Source organism: Maylandia zebra, linkage group LG22 (assembly GCF_041146795.1).
Source record: "Maylandia zebra isolate NMK-2024a linkage group LG22, Mzebra_GT3a, whole genome shotgun sequence".
In the NCBI taxonomy this organism is placed as follows: domain Eukaryota; kingdom Metazoa; phylum Chordata; class Actinopteri; order Cichliformes; family Cichlidae; genus Maylandia; species Maylandia zebra.
In genome coordinates, this window is record NC_135187.1 from 29,417,056 (window position 1) to 29,441,530 (window position 24,475).

General features: G+C 42.6%; 1 protein-coding gene and 1 long non-coding RNA gene across 6 annotated transcripts in view; both read right to left on the bottom strand.

Moving 5' to 3' along the window:
- The window catches only part of khdrbs3 (KH domain containing, RNA binding, signal transduction associated 3), a 158,320-nt gene extending 151,368 nt beyond the window's left edge, over positions 1-6,952 (bottom strand). For both annotated transcript variants that reach the window (XR_013095231.1, XM_004574891.3), the window contains exon 1: positions 6,500-6,952. Coding sequence is in view for 1 of the 2 variants with exons in the window: in XM_004574891.3 (XP_004574948.1) it covers positions 6,500-6,590 (91 nt within the window). In the remaining variant the exon portion in view is untranslated. The remainder of the gene's footprint in view (positions 1-6,499) is intronic.
- A 6,376-nt stretch (positions 6,953-13,328) lies between these two features.
- Positions 13,329-24,475, bottom strand: part of LOC143414659 (uncharacterized) — a 188,373-nt gene continuing 177,226 nt past the window's right edge. For all 4 annotated transcript variants that reach the window (XR_013095325.1, XR_013095326.1, XR_013095324.1 and 1 more), the window contains one exon: positions 13,329-14,838. This is a non-coding gene — a long non-coding RNA (uncharacterized LOC143414659). The remainder of the gene's footprint in view (positions 14,839-24,475) is intronic.

The window sequence follows — 24,475 nt, forward strand, 5'->3', positions numbered from 1 at the left end:
TTAAAATTGCTCATACTAATCTTTCTGGGTCACAAAATAAACTTTTAACATATTTTCAGGCGAGAAAGTAGTTGTGTAAACATCAAATATCTGCTCGGTTTATCAAGATATCCCATATTTGCAAAAGTGCTTCGACGTTTTCAGAGGCGTCTGCTACCCACCAGCTCGACAGCTAGCCGGGAGCTCGAGGGTTACTGATGCGGCCGAGAACGGCACAACTCCCGGCACATCATTTTCAGATCACCGCGGAGTTTCGCTGCTCGGGTTAAACGTAATATATAAGTCACTTAGACAACCTAAAAATGTTATTGTTGGGCTTTTTTCAGTGTTTTGTTTGTTCGTGAGTAAATCGGTTTGGCTGAGATTAAAGTTATTAGATTAGATAAAATAAAACTTTATTAATCCCCCGGGTGGGTTCCTCCTTGGTTTTCACACAGCTGACTAAACGTCAAACAGAAAACTTATTAAACAGAAGTATGAGACAGTCGAGAATTTACACCAGTGTCTGGTTATATTTTAGATAGCAAGAAGCAGACGGCCGAGTTTATTAAACTCCACCGAGACAGCGGTGACGCTAATCAGAAGGCTAGACCGTCCAATTTCACGCCTTTAAATTTTAAAGGCGTGTTTGTGTGTGTGTTTATACAATTGCTATTATGTTTGCACTTTATGTGTAATGTTACTGACTACAGAGATCAGTAAGATGTGTGTATTTTTTATTTATTAGTTTTATTTATTTAATATTATTTTTTAATTGAATGACTGTAGTAGTTCACAGATGTCGAAAAACTGAGTGTGGTAAAGCCACTGATTTTTTTTATGTATATTTCTGCAATCTGCACATTGTACTGACTTTCATTTTAATGTTTACACCAGGGTTCCTTGTCAGCACTTTATGCTCAGATGTTTGTAAGCTAAAAATAAACTATTGTGTATGTTCAAATATACTGTTGTGATTGAAGAAGTTAAATAAAAATGTCAGTCATCAATTCATGCATCACCTCATGTCATCATAACAGAGGTCTGTCTTCCAGGAAAGAACAGTTTAAAATTAATGTAATATAGTATTGGCCATACTATATGATGTATTGCTTGTCTTTGTTTAATAATACAGAAGACAAATACCTTAAAAAATAATCGCATATCGCATCGCAATCGCAATCTTGGGGCAAAAAATCGCAATTAGATTATTTTCCATAATCGTTCAGCCCTAATTACTATTAATATGTAGAATTTGTAGACAGGGGAGGATTTCTAGGACCTCATGCTTTATAGTTTCCATAGCCCTGACCAATCACATTTGAGCAGGCTTTGCTGCAAGCAGGTAACTGGCCTATCGGACATCATGTGGCCTTTAACTTATCTAATTTTGCTAATTTGGCAAAGCAGCTGATGAGTTCCCAGACTGAGTTTAAACAAATATAAAATGTATTAACATATCATATGTGCTAACCATAACTTTAATACATTTTGGGAGAGCAGCACCAACAGTAGCAAATGGTGCTTTGCAATATCAAACTGACAAAAAATACAAGAATCTAAATTATCTGTTGAGATTATTTAAAATATAACACTAAATGTTATATCTAGCTACAGCTCAGGTGGTAGAGCAGGTCATCTACTGATCGGAAGGTTGGTGGTTCGATTCCTGGCTTCCCCTAGTCTGCATGCCAAATATCCTCGGGCAAGATACTAACCCCAAATTGCTCTCCGATGCATCCATCGGAGTATGAATGTGTGTGAATGTTAGCTATAAAGCACTTAGAAAAATGTGCTCGTGTGAATGGGTGAATGCACAAGTTGTGTTAAGCGCTTTGAGTGCTCAGATGAGTAGAAAAGCGCTATATAAGAACCAGTCCATTTACCATTCAGGGCATTTTTTTTTTTACATAGTTTAATAGTATCATTCACATCATAACATAGCTCAAAAGCTTCTGTGTTAATTACAGTTAGGCGTGTCCACAACATAGACAGCATAAGCAAGGTAAACTGTCAATAAAATCCATAGAACTGCACAGTTAGGTTTGAAAACTGTTCCATAATTTGAGGTCTGCACTTTTGACGTTGAAACAGAGAGTCAGTGGGACTGTGTCTTGCTGCTACATCATCTTAAATCAGTCATGTGATTTGGCCATTTGTTGACTCTCGAGACTTAATTATAAAATGTCTCATTAATCCTAACCTTTTAATATGTGTATATTCACATGCTAACCTTGTTGTAACTAGGGTTTCTACAACAAGCAAAGCCAAACAGACCTCAGCTGACCTGTGCTGCATCTATCCACTGGGAATTCCCGGTCACAACAGGTGGAAACAAACCCAGCCTCAGAGCTAGTCTACGCCTAGTGCCAGTCCCAAGATCGGATAAATAGGATGGTTGCACGATGAAGGGCCTCCTGTCTAAAATGTATGCCAAATCCATTGGATCCATAACTGTGGCAATCCCTTGGAAAAAGCTTCCCAACGCCCCCCACCTTTTTCTCCTCCTGTTTGCACAGGGACTGTAGCTGCTGGTCTCTCTGCACTACCACAAAATTAAGAATTAACAATTGCATCGCACTTCATGAATCCTGTACAACACTGTATCAAGTCCCTTCTCCCCTTATAGTCACCAGGGTCTGGCAACTTTTCTAATGGAAAGACAGTGGCTCCTAAAATTTATTTTTACACTCTAAATTTATTTTCCTGTATTCTATGTGCATTACTACAGTGACTGTAAGCTAGGCTTCCAGACCTGCAGGTGATGTACAGCTGAACACTGCACCTGAACGCCTCCTGTGCAGACCCACGCAGAGCACCAGAGCTGCTGCTCTGCTAACATTCTGCACGCTGCGCAGACACACACGGCTTAAAGCAGATTCATTTCCCCCAAGTCAGCAAACAGTCCCACCTTTATCTATTATTTTACCGCACATTACTTCTTAGATGCTTTGATGTCATCACTCGGGTAGCATGGCTTGCTAGATTTCTCCAATTTGCATCTCCACTGAGTGAAGAGAACAATAAAAGCCTTGTTCACTAAGGGGAACAAAGCACACAGTGGATCACATCAAATATGAATTGAAGCGAAGTAGAATTCCAGTAATAATGTGAAATTTAAGATTGTTTCTAAGATCCTGGATGAACTTTTGCTCTCAAAACAACTAGTTAAATTCACAATGGAAATAACAATTTTTTACAGTCGTGATTTAATGTTAATAACAGACGCACTTCCTGCCACATGAGGTGTTTTCGTACCTGGAAGCACTTCATTAGTATGCTGCTGAGGATTTTTCATTCCAGGCAGACTGTTAGTCCTGCTTGTCTCTTGTTTTGGCTTAAGATATTCCTCCAGCTCCAAGAGCCTGATGCTGCCTGTATGCGGCTTGTCACAGGGGGAAGAGATATGCTCTTTGCGGGAGAGGAGCTTTGCGAATGGCTCAAACTTATCAAAGCAGTCCGCCCCGTCCCCGAGCTTCCAATACAATGCCCCCCTAATTTTTCCTGAATGGAAGTCTCTCCAGACCTGGAGTAATCTCATATTCGCCGTGTGCACGCAGTAACTCCAGTTACTCCGGCTCTGTTCCCTGCATCCCCTGCCAATTGCATAATCAAGTCCAGAACTCATCAGCAAGATGGCAGAAGAAGTGCTCTATTAAGCCGCATCGTGTTCCATCTGTTGTGTAAGAGAGAGATAACAGTATTTACAGTTTTGGAGTTGTGGCAGACTGTTTCGGCCAAATTTTGTGCACCGCAGAGTACCGCTTACTTCATAAAATGTCACGGATTAATTCTGCCACTGCGACAGCGTCCAAGTGCAATCTTTGCCCTCGACGAAAATATCGCCAACTAACTTTATTGGAAGTACTACATTAAGAACTTGTTGTACAATATTTTACTTCACACTCTTTTTTTTAATTTCTTTTTTGGCATATCCTGGCCCATACTTTAAGTATTCACTCACTTTTATTCCATTCCGGTAAGAGGCTAATATTTGCTAGAACTCTACAGAAGACCTGCCATGTGGATAAAGGTCTTTAAGAGAGAGTCTGTCACAGAGGTGGCTGGTAAGTGTCTTTCAACTAGCATTAAGGATTCGGTGCTGCCATCTTCCCTCTATCAGCAAGGGAAATGAGTGTTGTTAGAAAAAAAAAATCTAACCTAGATCTGAAAAGGAGCTGATAACCAAAAGTGCTGAGTGAAACAAAGGCTTATCTGCCTTACTGAGTGGAATGAATTTACCTTACTGTACATGAATCAGCTCAATGAAAAATGCTGCTTTTTCAAATAAGACCCAATGGTTGATATTGTGAGGCCTCCAAAATATACAGACCTAACAGAGGACAGTTACTCTGTTAGTCTAGAGTCACTTCTGTTTACATTTCACTATATATAAAAAAGGAGATCAAAGCCTTTTGGCTCTTGCATTTTTCATTGTCTACCTTCCAGTAAAGAATGTGCCACACTTTTAAACCAGTCACTTTCATCAGTAGGCTGTGAGACAGAGCAGCGCAGTGGAATAGTTTTATTTATAATATTGTGCAAAAACCTGTTAAAACAGAAAGTCAGTCACAGAGTTTGTGCTTTACACTGTGCTATCTATATTTTTAATATTTAGGAGCATGTATAGGAGTGTAATAGAAGTATAATTGCTTCATTTTTCTGTGTACGCTTCTGTCCTTGCAGAACCTTGTAGAAAAACAAGGTGCAACACTCACTGGACTGTTAACGGGACATGGAATATTTAACACACCTGACTTTTACATAAAACCACCATGTTTTTATTACGATTTACTCCGAAAAGAATTTGAGCAAACTGACCTAAAGAAAAGTTAGTTAACCTAAAGTTAATCCCATCCAAGTTCTTTATTTTCGATGTGCCGTACTTAAGGACGAGTCAAGACCTTGACATCTCTAATTTTAAGTTAGATACCCATTACACAACCTCAATACAGTAATCTTTATAGTACGTACAGTCAGAAAATGTTGGCATAAAGGACCCATTTTTAACTAAGTGTTTACATCGTGTGTTAAGAGACAGCTTGTGTTCATATCCCCCCCACACTGCAGCACATTTGAACAATATTAACAATGATCATCTCAGTCATAGTGGCCCATTAGCAGCTCAATCTTTACACTGTTCTCGCACACGCAAACACTGGGAGCCGCAAAGCACATCTACACTAATCAATCTTTGTCCTCAACACAACTAAAACAACCAAGGCAACAGCACAAATTTAGAGATTTGGACGCAAAAGTGAAAGCTCAAACAAGTATGCACAACTATACTCTTCACTAGGTGTGCAAAACAGACGGAAAACTCAAAATAATTAAGTACATTTTAAACACCTGCATACATTACATTAAAGAGCCTATTTTAAATTAAGGGCCCACCCATTAACTGCTTTCCTGATTTCCCTTTTCCTGTCATTTTCAGATCACTTTACATGTTCTTTTATATTGGCTCAAACAACCAGGGATCAAAATAACCTGTAAACTGATTGTAACTATGGCAAACTCCAGCATCTTAACACCATTAAACTTGATTCGTGCCTGGCTTTGCTCTGAGCCCCAGCGAACCCTTTTAACCCTGAGATCCCCCAAGTTTGCGAGACAGCGAGTAGAACTGGCGCAGCTGTCGGCATAAAAAGAGCTGGGATTCAACAGAATTAGTTACAACCCAGAAGGACTGCTTACAGACCTGGGCTCCTTGTCTCGTCTGTTACCTGTAAAGGCACCAACAGCCTGCTCGACTCTCGAACAAAGCCCGTGAGTGCTGCTTGAAGGATGCACTTGGCTGCTGTAAAAGCACACTCCTTAGAGCGCAGGAGTCTCCAGAAAGTGTTTGCAAGAGAAAAAGGGGGGGGGGGGACCCCGACAGCTTCAAAGCAGGACCCTGTGCAGCGGATTAATTAAAGCGTAAATAGGAAACACTTCTATCTGAATAAAGAGCGATTATTCCTGCGCTGGCACCACAGCTCACACATGTCAGCACGGGGATAGAGATGAGGGCAGCCTGTAAACTGAGATGTCATTCCGTTCCTTTCACGAACTGCAGGCTAGCATTTCACGGTATGCCATCAGAAAAAGAAAAAAAATATATAGGATATTCAGATATTCACTTTACCGGCATTTCCCCGGCTTTATGACATATCATATCCACTAATTGCAAACTAATTAAGACGAGTTGAAATGTCATCATTCACGCCAAGGCTTGGCCAATTTAAAGGTTTGAAGGTGCAGTGTTTAGTCTCTCCTGCCATATTTTATTCACTACTGGAGGCTAAAGCACAGTGTGAGCATGAAAACTTGGCAAAAACAGCCCTGTTGCTAAAAAGCACCTGGCTGTGCTAGTGTGACCAAGGGGAAATTTGTAAGTACCTCTTATTTTTAACTCAAAAGTGGGCGGACTGCTGATGTCGTGTAGCCTGGAGACCAAACGTTAAAAACTAAAAGTTCTTACTAAACATTTTTCGCGCAGCTCAAGTGTTTACTTCAGTGTTTATCCAGGGACGCTTACCTTGATCCAGTAGCCGCAGGGAGTGCTGAAAAGACGGATCCAGCGTGTCCTTCTCTGCCATGAGCTCCGGTAAGTACTTTTCGCTCCCCATCTTGTCCTGCGCTGCTTTCTGGGCTTCCAGCTACACTGCTCAAACGCAATTCAAGAAAAGATCAAAACAAAAACTTGCTCGGCGTCCAGGAGGCTCCAAGTTGGGAATATTTGTGTGGGGGGAGGAAAAAACGCGGGCTCTAATGTCATCCGCGCTCGCGCTAGAAGAGCATTTCCCAGTCCTCGCGGAATACACACACACTCTCTCTCTCTCTCTCTTTCGCACGCGCGTGCGCGCACACACACACAGTGAGCGTTTAAATTTGAACGGTAGGTTTTATCCCATCCAAGCAGAAGGCAAAGCCCAGCTACGCATTACACCCGGAGCGGTCCTCTCCTCTGTGGGTGAAGGGGCTCTTTGAAGCTCCCTCTGTTGTATCCAGAGCTGAACCGAGGCGGAGGCAGTGATTGGTCGCCGCGCGCTCACGTAGCGGGCGGAAGGGGGCGGAGCGACACTTGGGAGCTGTCCGCGGTGCTGAGTCCCGCAATTACCATATCATTATCATAAAATCACCATGAAGAGTGGCAATTGAGAAACACCCAACTAAAGCAAACACTCCAAGAGTAAGAGTGTGTTTTGTTCTGTGCAATGTAAATAATGCACATTACTTCCACTACAGCTTATTACACTCTAAAGCCCCTTTATTTTTCAAGATACACAGCACAATTTGCAACGAGTAAAAAGATGCTATTAGCATAATAAGTTTGTGTTTGAGCACTGGGAGACACAATAAGGGTGTCTAAACCAGGAAAGTGTAAGTTTCAGAACCAGTCTACGACAGCCATTCCTTGTTATATTAATCCGTACCGAAATTAGTTGGCAGTCCAAGATGGCGGCACTGAACTTTACTGCTGAAACATTAGTAAAGCTGTAAACTTTTACTCTGTACTGCCACCGTTGTGTATTTTTTGTCTAACTAACTAAGCCATATGCAGAGCACTGATAAGTACTATGCTGATATTACTACCGGATTGACTCTACCTTGCTAAGAACCAAAATAAATCCTGTTTTACTCGCTCCTTGTGGAACACGGTCACTAGCGGCATTCAAGTTCTGAGGTATCTGGAATGCAGTCTTAGAAACACTACAGAAACTTCCATTTTTGTATTGTTGCGGTTGAAGGCAATGACTATTATCACTTTGCTGCTAGAAATTCTCTGCTGCTGCTCACTTCATGACTGAAGATAATGGATTCTATAAAGCAACCCATGGTGTTGTGATGTCCCTAATACTAACAGAAATGCATTTTATTGCAATTGAAACCTATAAAAATCAAAAAATAAAACTCAGTATGTCTCAGCCACTTTTATCAAAAACACAATGAACATTTCCAGAAGTTGTTTACCTCACCAAATGTACATTTTGGGGAGTTTTTGTACTCCATGGGACCCCCATTCAATATTATACCTACAATATCTCCTGAGCTCTTCCAGAGAGAGGGAGACATCCATTATATTTGAAGTTCATCAAAGTGTACATCACACACTTCATTTCCTGCATTCTGGTGAATTTTTATGCACCAGGTGACAGCACATCATAAACTGGAATATAATGCAGGGAGGTTCAGGCATTCTCAGCTATTCTCATTTTTTAATATTACGCCTGCTGAGTCAACACACAGGACTTCTCATGTTGGAATATTGGTTAATATAAGAGAGGAAAACAAACAAGCAATGAGAGAAAGGAAAAAAAAACAAAAAACAGAAAAAAAAACCCCAAAATAACAAGCCACAACCTGGGAGGGATTATGATATTAACCAACCCTTTCCATAAGAACCACACAGAAGTTGGCTACAACATCACTGAGCTTCACATTCCTGTTAACACAGACAGAAGTTTGAATGTATTCGTACTTTGTAGAAGTGCGCTATCTGTACATTGGGCCACACCTCTTAATCTTCCACAAGTGTATAAAATCACACACCTAGCAATGCAGTCTGCCTTTGAAAGCATTTGTGAAAGAAGGAGTCAGTCTATAGAGCTCACTGAAATCAAATCAAATCAAATCAAGTGAAGTACTTCAGTAGGATGCAAGAAGTGTGAAATTTCTTCCCTCCTAAATATTCTATGATCAGCCCAAAGTGGTATCACTGCAAAGTGGAAGGATTTAGGAACCATGGCAACTCAACCAGGAAGTGGTGAACCAGGTAAAGTTACAGAGTGAGGTAACTGAGCACTGCTGTGCATATTGTGGACTGTAAAAGTCACCAACACTCTGCCGGCTCAGTAAGCAAAAAGTTCCAAACCTTCTCTCGCTTTAACATCAGCACAAAAAGTGTAATGTGTAGGTGGCCCAGTGCTTCTGTCCACATGATTCAATTTTAGTGTTATATTTTAGATGCAGATATTCCACATGCATTGGAAAGCTTTAGTTTTTCATTTTGTCTCTTCCCCTCACCCCCAACCAGTTGCAGCAGATGGATGCCCCTCCCTGAGCATGGTTCTGCTAGAGATTTCTTCCTGTTAAAAGGAAGTTTTTCCTTCCCACTGTCACCAACAGCTTGCTCATAGTGGGTTGTCTGACTGTCTTTTTTTCTCCATATTACTGTAGGGTCTTTACCTTACAATGTGAAGCGCCCTCAGGCAAATCGTGTTGTGATTTGGTGTTGTATGAATAAAATTGAATTGATTTTTGCAGATTTTAAATCTAACTTATATTGTAGTATTGTAGTCCAAGCTACCTAGTAGTAATAAAAGATGCAATAATATACATTCATAAATCATTAATTAACTTTTTATGTTAGTATATTTTTATACCAAAAGTTTTGCACAATTAAGTACGATTATGAGTTTCACTGGAGAGACAATCCTAAAAAAAAATCCCTCTTTGCAAATCAGTTGTTTAACACCAAACAATCATGTGCACTTTTGATGTAACACAGTCTGAACTTGCAGTGCTTTCGACACTACTTTTTTGCAGTGGATTTATTTCTGACTCGTTTTCTCAGTTTTGCGAATCAGAATTTAAAAAGCCACTACACAACAGTGACTGCAAAGTGATGAGATATGCTGGGGGAATAGCATTAAATACAATATCTGTAAACTCTTTAATGAGTAAGAGACACACAGTGAGTCACTGTGTTTTAAGGGCATAAATCTAGTCTGCACATATTTGTTTTCCAAGCCTTTCTCTCACACACGTTAGAAATAGAAACACAAGGTGTGGGCATAGAAATGACTGTTGATAAGTGCTGATAGATCCACCCAACAGATGTATGTATGAAAATACATTTCCACAGATGCTTTTTTGACTGTTTAAATCCTGTGAAAATTGCTCATGTATTAAAACACTGGGTGTCACTCAAGGCTACACAGGCGAGGCTATTCGGGGCAGATACAGGAACATCTCGCGTGGTGATATGTGCTCTTTATTCATTTAAACAATTGATTAGGACAGCGTGACTCTTTGTTAAGGACAACATGTCAATAGTTCTAAAAAAAATCCATTCACCTTCTTATAGGTCAGCCATGTGTTTCTCCTGGGCGTGATTATGAATTTATTAAATAAGTAGGAGCTGCTGCTGTTGAGAAAACACAGCCACAAAAAAAAGGCCTGCGGACAAACTTAGTGAGTCTCCACACAACTGGCACCAGCGACATTAAATGGCAGATACAGAGCTTATCCAGGCGGCAGATATCTAAAGATACGTCCACTTTTATCAGATGGAGCCCAGCAGTTCCTGGAAACACGCACAATGACAATGAATACCAAAATGTATTTGTGAGGAAATTTGTGCGGTGCGGTGTTCGAACAGATGGGAAGGTAACAGGATTTGCACATAGGCTTCATATTTGTTTAAGAAAAAAAAGTGGTAAAAGAAAAAAAGAAAAAGATAAGAATTCTGTCAATATTTGTGGAGGATGCTGCGGTAGCCTCAGGTGGGCGGCTATCTGTAGGCTGATCAGCACTGGTTATATAATTGAGAATTTTTTTCCCTTCCCCTCTCCATTCTATTTCAATAACTTGGAGAAAATGTGACCCAGAGGCTAAAAGCAAGATGGGTTTATGTATATTTATCAGCGTTTATATTCTCCATGAACTTTGGAATGCGCTATTGGTTATTTTTCTTTTTTTTATATATTGCTTGATATTTGTGCTCTGGAATAACCGCTCAGGGCATTAATGATTGTAAAATAAACAGCGCGCAGTGAAAATGAATGGGTAGAAATATGCACGCTGAGGTCTGCGAGCTTAGGAGTCAACCGCGCAGATAGAGAAACTGCAGTGGCGCAAAGAAGGCATGCGTCATGCAACGTCCCACTTTAGACATGTGAGCCCTCCCCACCACCAGCACACCGTCACCCCTCCCCTCCTGCTTTGATTCTTCCCAGACTCTCGTTTATGTGTGATTCACGGCAAAGAGAAATGCATTATGAATCAGCTTACTTTTTAATCTCTCCCAGAGACCATTAAAAACCGGCTCAAATGCACTAATCTCCTATTCAGAGGAGCGACTTATTTATAGATATGCTTGCCATCTGTTGCTCCTCGTCTTCTTAAACAAAGCCTGGCGTTACCGTTGATGTTTGGACCAAAGTTACAGGGGCCTATACCTGGAGATGCTGGCTTTTTTAAAATTTATTTATTTATTTATTTATTTAATATTTTTAAAAATTTTTATTGAAAGGGAGCTCAGTGCTGTAAGTGATTGCAACACATCAGCTCCAATGAAAATAATCATGCTTTATGGTGGTGTTGGAGGGACCCCCTCCCACCCCCTTCTACACAAGTCACGGGCAACCAAACGGGCAGCAGGGCGGGGTGTAAGCAAAGCTGTGAGGTATGTTCTGTCAGGCGGGTGTAAAGAATGAACAACAGCGGGCTATTACATTGACAAAGTGTTATTTTGATCATTAGAGAATGGCTGGCCCGCCAGCCCGTCCCAGCCCACTAAATATGATGTCGGACTGCTACACCTAGACAGGCTGTGCAGCGCCCCGGGGCGTCATAAATGCTACATGCACCCATACTATTACATCTGCAGTCTTCTGCTTTCAGGGTCAGCGTTTTCTTTTTTCTTTCTTTCGTTTCTCTCTCTCTCTTTCTTAACAAGAAGAGTTCATCAGAGCCGGAGACAGAAAATGTTTATTGATTTCAATGTCTTGTCAGCTTTCAGTCTTCTTAGAATTTCTTTCCAGGGAGAGGGAGCCGTCACGGTTTTGGGTGGAGATGTTCGGCTTGTCACCTGAGGAAGTAATTAGACTTTGATTTGTCCTCAAGTTAATTGCGGTGTCACTTCGTGTCAGGAGAGGAAAGTGAGGTGGGGGGTTTCAGAGCTTTGGGTGGTGTTAGTGGTGGGGATCTTAACTTTCTACTTAAATTTGGATATGACAAATAGAGGGGGCATTTTTAGCACCTCAAAAGGGTGGATTCCCTCAGCAGTGGTTTGGCAGGAGAGCAGCAACACTGCCTCCTTGTGCCCATTTTAGCAAACAATGTGAGAAAAAGAGATCCTCATCATTAAGAAAAGGGAGGTGGGATGGAATTAAAGCCCTATAAGAGCAAGGAATGCATGTCTGCGCTTAAAGGCGGACTAATTGCTGTAAAGCTTTGCTGTGGGGGGTTTTGCTTAATTTATTAGCACTCCCCCACATATACACACACACACACACACCCTTCAGTGCATATTATGCTTTGGTAAAAGCCTCATTACAGAGATAGACCGGTCTTGTGTTTAAATCCAAAATAGCGGGTATTTGGAGAAAATCATTTTAATGCATAACTAGAAAATGAGGGAGGAATTAGAAGAGGTGCGCAAAGAGAGGAAATGGGTTTTTTTATGTCACTGTGCTGCCCCTTCTTCTTTATTTATCCTCTATTTCCTCCTCTTAAGAGGTTCTACAAGCTGCATGCACGCTCTGCAGTGCCAAAAAGCTTTTGTAATGCTAAATTGCATTTTCTCTTATACACTTTGCAAATACCCCCTAATAACAGAGGAATAAAGCACAATTCCTCCTGCAGCCACGCTTGTCTTCCAGAGTAATTTTAACAAAGCTCTCCTTTCAGCATATTGTTTGCTTCCTCATAGAGACCCACAATGCCGCTTCAGACACAAAAAGGCGCCTTATTGTGGCCACTAAATGGAGCGCTTGCGTCCATTAAAGAGTCATTCAACACAAATGATATTGCCAGTGCCAATCTATCAGCCGCATTGATCATGCATCGTTGGCTGTGAAGTGCAGACTCTGGTCTCCTGTCCTGGAAGTGTTGAGCAAAAGAAACCTAATGAGAAACTGTCAGCAGCGCGCAGGTAAACAAATCAATGGTACCCTGCAGGGCTCCCAAGGTCAAGACACACACAAACATACTCCCAAACACACACCACCAAGTCGTCCAAAGAACCTGAGGTTGGAGCTGCCGTCAGAGCCTGTGCAGTGTAAAGGGGCGCTGTCAGGGTCTGGCTCGCAGCAGGTAAACTGGCTTTAAATGGGATTTCTCCATGCTGCTTCGTCAGTGCTTTACCTTAAGGAATAGTTCTGACAGGTTTGGGAAATATGTTTCTTTACTTTCTTGCTTTAGATGAGATGATTGATAACAGTCTCATGTGTGTAAAACTGGGACTGAGAGGCACTCTATCATCTCCACTCACAGTTACCGAGGCTGCACTCGTGTTCCTGTGAACCGGGGATTTTGCATAGAAAACGACATAAAGTGAAACCACAGTAAAAAACAAGTCCGCAGACTGCTTTAATAACAAAAACGATGACAAGTACTGTGAAAGCACAATCAATACCTGAGTAAACGCGAGGGAAATTCTGAAATATTCATACACTGACATGTTCCATTAGGCTTTGTTCTATGGCAGACTATAACATTGTCTTTACAAATGCTTGTTTTTGCTCTCATAAGCAATTCTAAACACAACTGATAGCTAATGCCAAAGCAGATAAATCATTTTCATTTTTTTTGCTTAACTGGCAGCAAGTGCAACATGTAGTCAGTGGCTCAGTTTTCATCTTTTTTGTTGTTGTTATTTCTGTGTAATGAATAAGAGCTTAATAGAGCAGCCCTAAGTAGCTCATGCTACAGTATGTATTGACTGAATGTGTGGTGAGTGCACTTACATACCAGAGAAAGGCACAAGGTCAACAGCGGTAATTATTCTGTGGGAAGCACGTTGGTCTTCAGTGGGTGATTTCATTTCCTGTCATTAGCCACAGCGATTAAGCACAAGAACAATGATAGCATGATAGCATCAGCAACCACCACACAGCCCCAGGCTGCTCTCAGTATTCTCCAATATTCTCTAAATGTCGCTTAGCATGGGCTTGAGTCTCATGTTGTGTTGTGATAGCCTGAATCCTGAATGCTTTTCTTAATTACCTATGATGACATCTAGTCTGATTTATCTGTCTGTATGTCTGTTTGTCTATACACACACACACACACACTAGACAATTTATGAGATACACCAGTGGTTCCCAAACTTTTTTTGCTAGTGTAACGGGGCAATGTGATTATGATTTAACACAGGTGTTATTCTAGAAGGGAAACCCTCCTCAAAAACGGACGGAGCAGTGGAGCAGCCAAGGGAATGCACTGAATTAAAAACTGGCTCATAAAATATAATTTATTATACCAAAACAGTTAAAAATGTAAAAGGAATTAAAACAACCCTGGCCAGGGAAAACTCTTAATAAAAATCAATTAAACATAAACATTAAAAGTCCAGTGGCATCCGCCACAGCGTAAAAGTCACTAAAAGTTAAAAAAATCCAGGCAATCGGAGTGGACAAGGAAAAACCGGGCAGCGTCCTCGCCGTCCTGTCAGCGTTTCCGCTCCAGAGTGCTGGAAGAGAGGGGCAGCGACAGTCACTATTCTTTATAGTGGCTACGGTTGATTATAGTGCGATAAGACGCGAGACCTACCCCGGATGGGCAGAGCTCTTAACTCTGCCCGCCGCTTTCCTGTAGCAGGCCAACCGGCACCAGCCCGTCTCGCCGTGGGAGGTAGGGCGCTGATTCCCCACCATGATCTGGCCTCCAGTTATTCCAGCAGCAGAACAGCTCCCTCCGCTTCTCTGCTCGCTGGCGTCGTCTCCTCCCAAGTCCTGCACGGCAACCTTCACCGCCCCCCGTCCGGGCTTGCGGCCGCCAACGCCTGACACAGTTCACTCCACCATTTTTGCCACCTCGTCTCCCATGCCTCTGTCTCTCAAGCCTATCTCTCCGTGGTCTTCCAGGCCCTCTTATTGGCCTCTGGGACCTCCCAGGTGTGTCAGGTTCATAATCAGGGAGGGGCGGCGTCTTTCCAGGACAAGTCACCAATGAATACCATAAAAACATACAATAAAACCCATAAAAATAAAACACTGTACAATATTCAAATATTAAAAAAGTAAAACACAGCAAAACATGCACAATAAAAAACCCTAGGTAACTTGTCCCTTTCCACCCCGTGACACTAGAGCCCCCTCCGCCTTTGTTTTCCAAGAAAAATAATCTCCTGCTTTGCGTTTGTGTGGAAGCCCCGTCAAATTATGCTAGCAGTGTCCAAGCATTCTTTTTTTTTTTTTCTTTTCATACCACCCCCCCCCCCCCCCACCCCCCCCTAGGGGGTGGGCCCCACACTTTGGGAACCTCTGAGTTACACCTTGTTAGAGTCTCCACATTCCAAGTGTGCTTTATTGGATTGAGATCTGGTGACTGTGGAGGCCCCTTGGGCAGATCAAACTAATTTTCAGTGGTCAAGAAACCAGTTTGTGATGATCTGAGCTCTGTGACATGGAGTGTTCCTGCTAGAAGCACTCATAAGGAGATGGGTACACTGTGGTCACAAAGGAATGCACACGGTGTTCACCATGGTACAAAGGGCCTCAAACTTGAGTTCCTGTTGCCTTCAGCTAGAAGCAGTGTGGCCGTTCACTTCTGTTCTCTGACAAAATATCCAGCCAGTATATTTTGCATATTTGTCACATATTTATATTTCAGATCATAAAACCAATTATAATATTAGACAAAGATGACCCTAGTAAATAGAAATAATTTAATCAATTTAATAAATGAAATAATTAATTTCATTTATTAAATGGAAAAAAGGATACCCAAACCTACATAGCAAATTCTCTGTAAAAATGACTTTATTTGATTTCTTCCAATTTCAACATTTGCACAGAGAGAAATGGACAAAACCTGTAGTGTTGGTATATCTCTGACAAGCATGCCCTTTACTTGCTTTTCCAAGGTGTCGTAGTTATGGCATAAAGGAGATAAAGGATTTGGCTAACAGCAGTCTTCTTCATCCCCACAGATCAGCTGTCTAGGCCAGGCAGGCAAATCCTCTGCTCAGCTCTTTCAACATTATCTTTCATCCATCATCACTGCAACTAATGGCTCAAGCAACCAGGGGGGAAACTAGTTCAACTTCCCCTCCTTCTCAGTTCCATTTCCTGTGATAAAAACTTTCTTCCAATCTATAGCTTTTTACCCCCGCCCCCTTTTTTCTCATCATGTTTATGTGACGGTGATGTCCAGTGGTTGAAAACTCGATTTAATTTGAGGATTTTTATATTTTGACTTTGTATGAGCATTGTAGTTTCACCTTGTCAGTTTAAGTTACTTGAATGTCATTCCTTAATTTGAGGCATGGGTGGATATTCTGAAAAATACATCTTTTGTCATTTCATTCTAGGAGAATCTCTTTCTTTGTTTAGTGCTTCTCAAAACCAAGAGAAATATAATAAGGAAATCTTTCAAAACATGAGGCTGATAGTCTGCTCTCACTCCCAGCAGTTTTTCTTTTTACTTAAAAAATGTAGAACTTTAAACTTAAACTATGTATATGTATGTATCCATCCAACCTCTTTAACTTGTCCTTATCAGGGTTGAAGGGGGAGTGTGAGGTGATGAGTGTGACAAATATGTGAAGACAAAAAAAGTGCTCTATATGGAAAAGACAAATCAATTGTAAAGACAGGAGTGACATGTCCTAGAGAAGGGGCCCTAATAATTGTATTATTAACAAGTAAGGTTTTCACAAGTGGCCCGGCAGCATAGAGGTCATCCTGTAATAAAGAGGTGACAAGAAGGTCACAGTTTCAATGAACGTCAATATCAGCTAAACACCAAGCAGCTGACTCACTGCAGTGTGTCTTGATAACAAAGTCACTTACCAGGGCATGCCCTGTAGTGGGGTGATAAGATGATAGTAGCTCAAAGGCTGTATTTGTAAAGCTACATATTCATTTCAGGGGAAGGAAAATCATTACTTGGAATTCACTATTCAGCAGCACTTAAACACAAGGAGCTAACCTGCTTAAGTGTCTCGAGTTACTGCTTTGACTTCATTCATTCTTTATGGAGGACAGCAGGTTGGAAATCCAAGTAAGCAGTTTGGAGCACACTAGTTTTGATAGCTACTATAAAGATGATTAATTAAACTAAATGGAGTGGAAGAATACCGGGGTTACCAGAAGCCTTGAACCTGACACATACTGAAGCATACTGGGGCCTGGAAAGTTTTAAACTATCCTTCAAAGATATGTGGCTGCCCTGAAACTGCCAAATATGTCACCATTATTTTCACAAAGGGAAAAGAATATGGGGGCTGGCAGGTAGGTGGATAAACATAGACCTTTATTCTATAACTACTAGAGCTGATAAAAAAAATATAATCACTGCAAGATTCAGTTAAGTATTACAATCTACAAAACAACAAGAGCCTGACAAAGACTGAGGGAGGGCACACACACACGGACACAGGATGATGTGGCACAGGTGAACTCAAGTGTGACAATAACATGTCATGTCGGCATACGACTCCTAAACAAGAAGTATCAGCAGGACTGACCTCGTACTCTGTGAGAGTAACACATAACCCCGGTGGACCGACGGCCTCAGCAGGGTGATACACACTTATTTGCAAAGGTTCCCAGCATCAGAGTTTGTCGTGCATGAAACACATTAAGAAAATAAAAGTGACCACAGGCCAGGGGGAGCAACAACAAGCTAAGATGGTGATGGTGATAAACTTAGCATGGTGTCTATGAGACTTCAGCACAACAGCACAACCTCATTGATAGTTTCAATTCAGTTTATTTTTTCAGTGCTAAATCACAATAATCACCCCAAGGTGCTTTATATTGTAAGGTAAAGGCCCTACAATAATACAGAGAAAGACTAATGACTAATGGTCTACAGCTAAGTTAAAACTGATCCTGACTATCTAAAGCCATACATGGTAGCATCGTCCGTCTCATGTGATTATGGGCTGCCATGTCTGATGGACGCTGCAGCGTTTGCTATGACTGATCTGTCACGAAATGACAACATTACACAGTTGTGGCAGAACATCTCCGATGGTCCTTGGCTATGCCGTACTCTCTTAAAAACTGCATTTTGGATTTACTGGTTTTATCTTTGTCTAATGTTACAATTTGTTTGATGATCTGAAGCGTGGCAGAGTCTCTCTCTCTCTCTCGTCCTTAGCGGGTGTCTGGCGGCAGTTGTCGACCGCGCAACCAGTACGCTGCTGTAGGTGCCGCAGGTTCTCTTGCTTGACCAACGATGATCTCCCACACTTTTTGATCTAAGGCAATGGTTCTTGCCAGCTCAAGATCGATTCGACGGGCCTTCAAATCATCCTCAATTTGTTTCGTCCATGTCTTCTTTGGTGCATTTCGCTGCACCTTCCAATCGGCGGGGCGGGTCAACCAGAGTAGGCCATGGGGGTAGCGGCTCAGGTCCATTCGACAAATGTGGCCAAACCATCGGAGTCGGCAACACTGGATTAGTTCGCCGATCGTCGGTTGGCTGCCGCAGCTGGTAAGGAAGGTGTCATTCGAATGATGGTCGCGAATGGAAATGCCAAGAATGCATCGAAGTACAGCACTCTATAGTTTTGTCGTTCGGCCGCATTTTCAAGTTCCGCAGTGACTTTGTTCCAGTACGCCTCATGGTCTGCTTTCATCTTCAGCCGCACCTCATGGTTTAGCTGACGATTCTTTTCGAAGTTGGTTAGCTTGGCCTTCTTGCGTTCAACGACTAGGTCGAGACACTCGTCCGAGATCTACGGTTGTGTGCGACATCGGGCGGGTGGGCACAGCGGCTTGGCGCAGTCCAAGATGGCTTCCAATATTGTTTGCTCTTCTTCGTTGGCATCATCACTCAGGGGGAGGAGGGCAAAGCGGTTCGAATATGCAATCTGAAATTGGTATTGGTATTTGGAATTGAATTGGTGTCGGCTTCTTCGCTCGTTGGAGCTGCATGTGCACTCGGGCGCGGACGAGATAGTGATCAGAGCCATAGCCGGGACCGCACATAGCCCGGATATCTTGCAAGGACAATCGGAACCAGGTGTTGATGAGCATGTAGTTGAGTAGCGCCGAGTCGTTTCCTCTTGGGTTGCGCCATGTCAGACGGTGCTTGAGCGAAAGAAGAAAAAATGTACTTTTTCTGTGAAACAGGAAAACAACCATCAGGAATAACTGCTATGATTTGAAGTCTTGCTATTTAAGCAAACTAAACTTTCGCTCCTAGGTTTTATAGAAACTTACAATCAAATTTGCACTCAAATCAGTTTAATCATTTAATTATCAGCTTAACAGCTAGAATAAGAAGACAATTTCCCTACCTCAGAAAGTGAATGCAAAGTAAATAAGGAGTGATGTCTTGAAGGTTCTGTCTCCCCCTCTTCCCTCACTTCCATGTTATGCTTTTGATTTTTAAGTATGGGTTGTGTTCATGGTCTTCTTCTTCTTCTTTTGTTTGTTGTAGCAAGGGTTCCCGTGTCTTTTGTTTCCATTTGTTTCTCTTAGTCATCACAGTCGCATTATTAAACAATTGTTGAATGGCAGCAGTGTTGTGGTATCTAGTCTGTTGGTTTCCTTTGTGCCATGCATTTCACCTCTTTGAAACGACAAGCTGCACAACTTGTATAAATGCAGCATAATCAAGGCTTATGTACTCTATCGATCAGGAATTATGATGTCAAAAAAATCTTTTTGAAACAGTCGTAGAAAGTGAAACAAGGACAAAAAAAAAAAAATGAATTTATAGAGTCACCTGTGAAAATGAAATACTTCCCGAGCACTGTTCCTGGGAGTTAATATCAGATGTGAAGGTTCAGAGAAGGCTTCTCTTTTTCATAATTCAATGTTTGAACATGCAAATACCAAAGGAAAGCTTTAATGTGAAAAACCTGCAAAAAATAAGAATGTAGCACATGAGGGGAAATTAATTTGCAAATCCTCAAATACAATGTTAAACAAAATCCAGGAGTGATAGTCCAGGAATTAAGACCTGATCTATATCAGATGAGGAACTGAGAGGATAAAATGATCTCTGGTGCATTACATCCCTCTGGGGAATCCCACCGTTATCACTCTCACACAAAGCCATTATTTTCTGTTAACTGCAAAAAAAAAAAAAGAAAGAAAAAAAAGGGATGGACGTGCTGGATGAAAAAGGGGGTAATTGGCATCGCAGTGCTCTGCCGGAACTGGGAAACATCTTTTTCAGTCAGTCACACTGGAAGCAGGGTCTGCAAATGGCAGGTACAGAAGGCGATGTTCTGAACAATGATGCCCATCTTTCAAAGTGAAAACACTCAAAACAAGCACTGAAGCCAGGGGTAATGTCAGCTTGTTTGACAGTTTGGGTATATTCTTGCAGGTGTTACAGAAATGTAACACCCGCAAGATGATCGGAACTTACCGTTTTTTCGGGGTGGGGGGTTGTCACGGAGAGAGGTGGAGAGTTTCCAGAGAGACCAGGACCCTGAGATGCTGCTTACACACTGGAGAGATATACCATAATGCACAACACAGAGGTAACGGTGAAAAATATAGATTGTATATAACAGATGGAGATGGTTTCCAGCTCTAAAAAGCAAACTCAGATCACAGACGTGCTTGAAAGGATAAACAATAATGTGCTCACTGGTTAACAACTTGTCACTCACAAGTCACCAGCCACTGAGCACTCACGGTCAATCAGTTTCTCGCTTCACATCTACTCCATTCTTTCATAACATCCAATTTCAAAACACTGAGAATGTGACTGCAAAAATACTCTGCTCAATGCTTCATAAGGGAATAACCAGTGAGTAACATCATCCTGCTTATATATATAGTGCTGTGTAAAATGACATGCCCTCTTCTTGATTCCTTAGTTTTTTGCTCATTTGGCACATTTACAGGCTTCCGACGATCAGACAAACTTTAACATTAGACAGAGATAACTCGATTAAATGCAAAATGCAGTGTTTTTAAATGATGATTTCACTTATTAAGGGGGGAAAAACTATCCAAACCCACCTGGCCCAGTGTGAAAAAGGTAAAAACTTGGTTATGGTCATTTGTTTGATCATCTGAAATGTGTAAGTGTGGCAAAGAAAAACAAAGAAATTAGAATGGGGGAAAATACTTTCAATCACAGGATTGTATAATTTATAATGAGAGATCACAAAGTTGCTACCACTTGGACTGCTGTAATGATGTGGAGGAGAGTGGGTGGTAAATGACTGGGTGTGCCATTTGGAACTGGTGTGTAGACACAGGACTTCACAAAACAAGTCATTCTTGAAGCCAGCCCAGCTGCTCGGAAGCAGGAGATGAGGACTGAGATGCAATGCAACATAATTATCAGCTATCAATTTAAAACTTAGGCTACAGTCCCACATGCTGACACATCCATAACAAGGACACACACAAAGACCTTTCTTTAGCATTAAGTATTAACATGAAACTGACAGCAAAGTTGGGGAAGACCACCCCAAAAATACTGATTGAAAGAGGTACAGTTAGAAAATGTGTGCTACAGTGCTGCAAGCCTAACTGCTAATTACTGCTTTTACATGCTGAAGATCAGACTCTGGCTGCACTTAGCTTTATCATTGTGGGTCAGGAATTCCTCCCTACCAACTTTGTGTCAGGATGTTGTCTTTGGAGATGGTCGCAAAAACAAATAATGTTGCGCTAGTGTAATGAAGTAGACTTTGAGGTAGGATTTTACGTGTTGTCTGCGAATGCAGCACTAACATCCACACCTTCCCAGCTGATAATTAGCAACCTTATAAGAAACAGCTGCACTTCACTACTGCACTGCGGCATCTGGCAGTCTTTTCCCATCCAAGGTGGTCAAGAGTGTCACGTGGTTAAGCATTACAGAGTGGTTTGCTTTCTTTAGGAAAGCTGTTCATTGTAGTATTCCCCTTTAGAGAGTGGTAAGTGGGACTCTTGTGTTTGCTATAATGTGGCATGTAGTAGGTAGGGTGGACCTTAACGACTGTTTCCCTCTTTTGTTACAGGATTGTACCATACTGCTGCTGTCTTGTGCTGTTTTGTTTAGTTGTGTCTTCTTGTGGCTGTTGTCATCTTACAAACGTTTATGGACTGGCCTTGACTGACTCCTGGTTTTATGGTCTTTTACTCGGAGTTGTTTTATGTATTTTAATCATCCTTTTTATAAAGAACTTTAACTTAGGGTGTATTTGTTTTATGTATATCTCTTTTACTAATTTGTTTAACGTTTGATGCTTTGTTGTTTTGTTGCTTTAGTGGAGGTTCGGCCGCTTGTTGAGGGGCTAGGCACGTGAGGTGGAATCCCCTCCCTGATGCATGAGAGTGTACACACCGGGCATAGGTAGATTGCGCCATTTAGATTTCAGTGTGAGTGACAGTGAGATTTGCAGTGAAACTACACGGGTGAGCAATTGGTGGCACCCTTGGGCACTCCTCCCTGTAGGTTGCCTCCTCAAGTGGCCGGTCTCCACCATTTCTGTTTAGTTATTTTATTGAGTTGTTATTTTACTAGGGTAAAACTCTAGTAAACTCTAGCAAAAACAGTCTGGGGGGCCCGAGGAGCCCGTCCAGCCTCCTTCCTCGTCAGCTGGGGGGCCCGAGGAGCCCGTCCAGCCACCAGCTGCTCCACCAGCAGCCTCATCCACACTTGCAGCAGCAGTTTCATCCATGCCGCCGCCTGCTGCAGCGCCTCCGTCTCCAGCTTCCACGCCAGCTGCAGCCTCCGTGTCTTCATCCACGCCAGCTGCAGCCTCCGTGTCTTCATCCACGCCAGCTGCAGCCTCCGTGTCTCCATCCACGCCAGCTGCAGCCTCCGTGTCTCCACCCATGCCGTCGCCTGGTCCGGCTCCGGCTTCAGCTTCGCCTGGTCCGGCTCCGCCCTCAGCTTCGCCTTCAGCTTCACCTGGTCCAGCTTCGGCTTCAGCTTCATTCGCTTTGCCGGGTCCAGCCTCCGCATCCGCTTCAGCGTCGTCTGGTCCAGCTCCCGCGTCCTCATCCTCGTCTGGTCCAGCTCCCGCGTCCTCATCCTCGTCTGGTCCAGCTCCCGCATCACCAGCTTCGTTTGGCCCCGCCTCTGCATCAGCCTCACCTGGTTCAGCCTCCGCATTCGCTTCAGCGTCGCCTGGCCCAGCTTCGGCTTCAGCCTCTGCCTCATCTGATCCAACCTCTGCTTCGCCTGGGGCTGCAGGGGCCACGCAGCCTTCGGGTCCCCTCCTGCCACCTCCACATTGTCGGTCATCTGCCAGGCCGCTTGTTGGGCATCATCGCCACCGTGGCCGCCCTCCGGACTTCTGTTGCCGCCACTGCCTTCCGCGTGGCCGGCCTCCAGGCTTGCATTCCCGCCGCCGTTGCCGTCCGCACGGTCGGCCCCCAGAACTGCTTCCTCGCCGCCGTTGCCGTGTGCACGGTCGGCCCCCTGGACTTTTTGTAGACTCTTGGTGAGCTCTGGTTTCGTTTTGTTTTTGATATGCTTTCCTGCATTTTTTGGACTCTGGTGCTCCTTGTTTTTTTTTTTTTTGCTTGGCGATCGTGGCTCAAGAGTTGGGAGTTCGCCTTGTAATCGGAAGGTTGCCGGTTCGAGCCCCGGCTTGGACAGTCTCGGTTGTTGTGTCCTTGGGCAAGACACTTCACCCGTTGCCTACTGGTGGTGGTCAGAGGGCCCGGTGGCGCCAGTGTCCGGCAGCCTCGCCTCTGTCAGTGCGCCCCAGGGTGGCTGTGGCTACAATGTAGCTTGCCATCACCAGTGTGTGAATGTGTGCGTGAATGGGTGGATGACTGGATATGTAAAGCGCTTTGGGGTCCTTAGGGACTAGTAAAGCGCTATACAAATACAGGCCATTTTAGGGTAGCACCGTGGCAGCGAGCCTTGTTGTTTTAATCATTGTTTGTTATTAAAGTGTTTTAATTAACAGTCTTGCAGTCTCAGCCCTGCTACCCTAAGAATTTCTCTGATCTTACAGTTCTATGCTTTTTTTTTTTTTTTTTTTTTTTTTTTTTTGTAGTTTTTCTTAATAAATTTTGATTTGTAAAACTGATCTGCCTCACCTGTGCTGTTAATAATGAGCCTGTGGGCTTTGATAGCTAGTGTAACATCTACATTGGCTATAAAAGTCTTTCCTGGGGTGTACCTGTCCCCCCCTAGGTGGCGTTGTCAACATGTCTTAGTCACCTTCCCTGGTTATCCCTCCTTCGTGCCACCACACTAGCAGTAACTTATGTACGTATGTATGTATGGCATGTATGTATGGCATGTATGTATGGCATGTATGTATGGCATGTACGGCAAAGTTGCTTTGCTATCAGGTTTGTCTTCATTTATTGTTTTCCAAAGCCTTTACTGAAGTAGGAACAGAGTTAAGAAGTTAACTATCCCAAACACCATTCCAATTCTGAGCAGCTCTTTCTGCAGTATATTTCTGATCACTAGCTACAGTGGGGCAAAAAAGTATTTAGTCAGCCACCGATTGTGCAAGTTCCCCCACTTAAAATGATGACAGAGGTCAGTAATTTGCACCAGAGGTACACTTCAACTGTGAGAGACAGAATGTGAAAAAAAAATCCATGAATTCACATGGTAGGATTTGTAAAGAATTTATTCGTAAATTAGGGTGGAAAATAAGTATTTGGTCACCTCAAACAAGGAA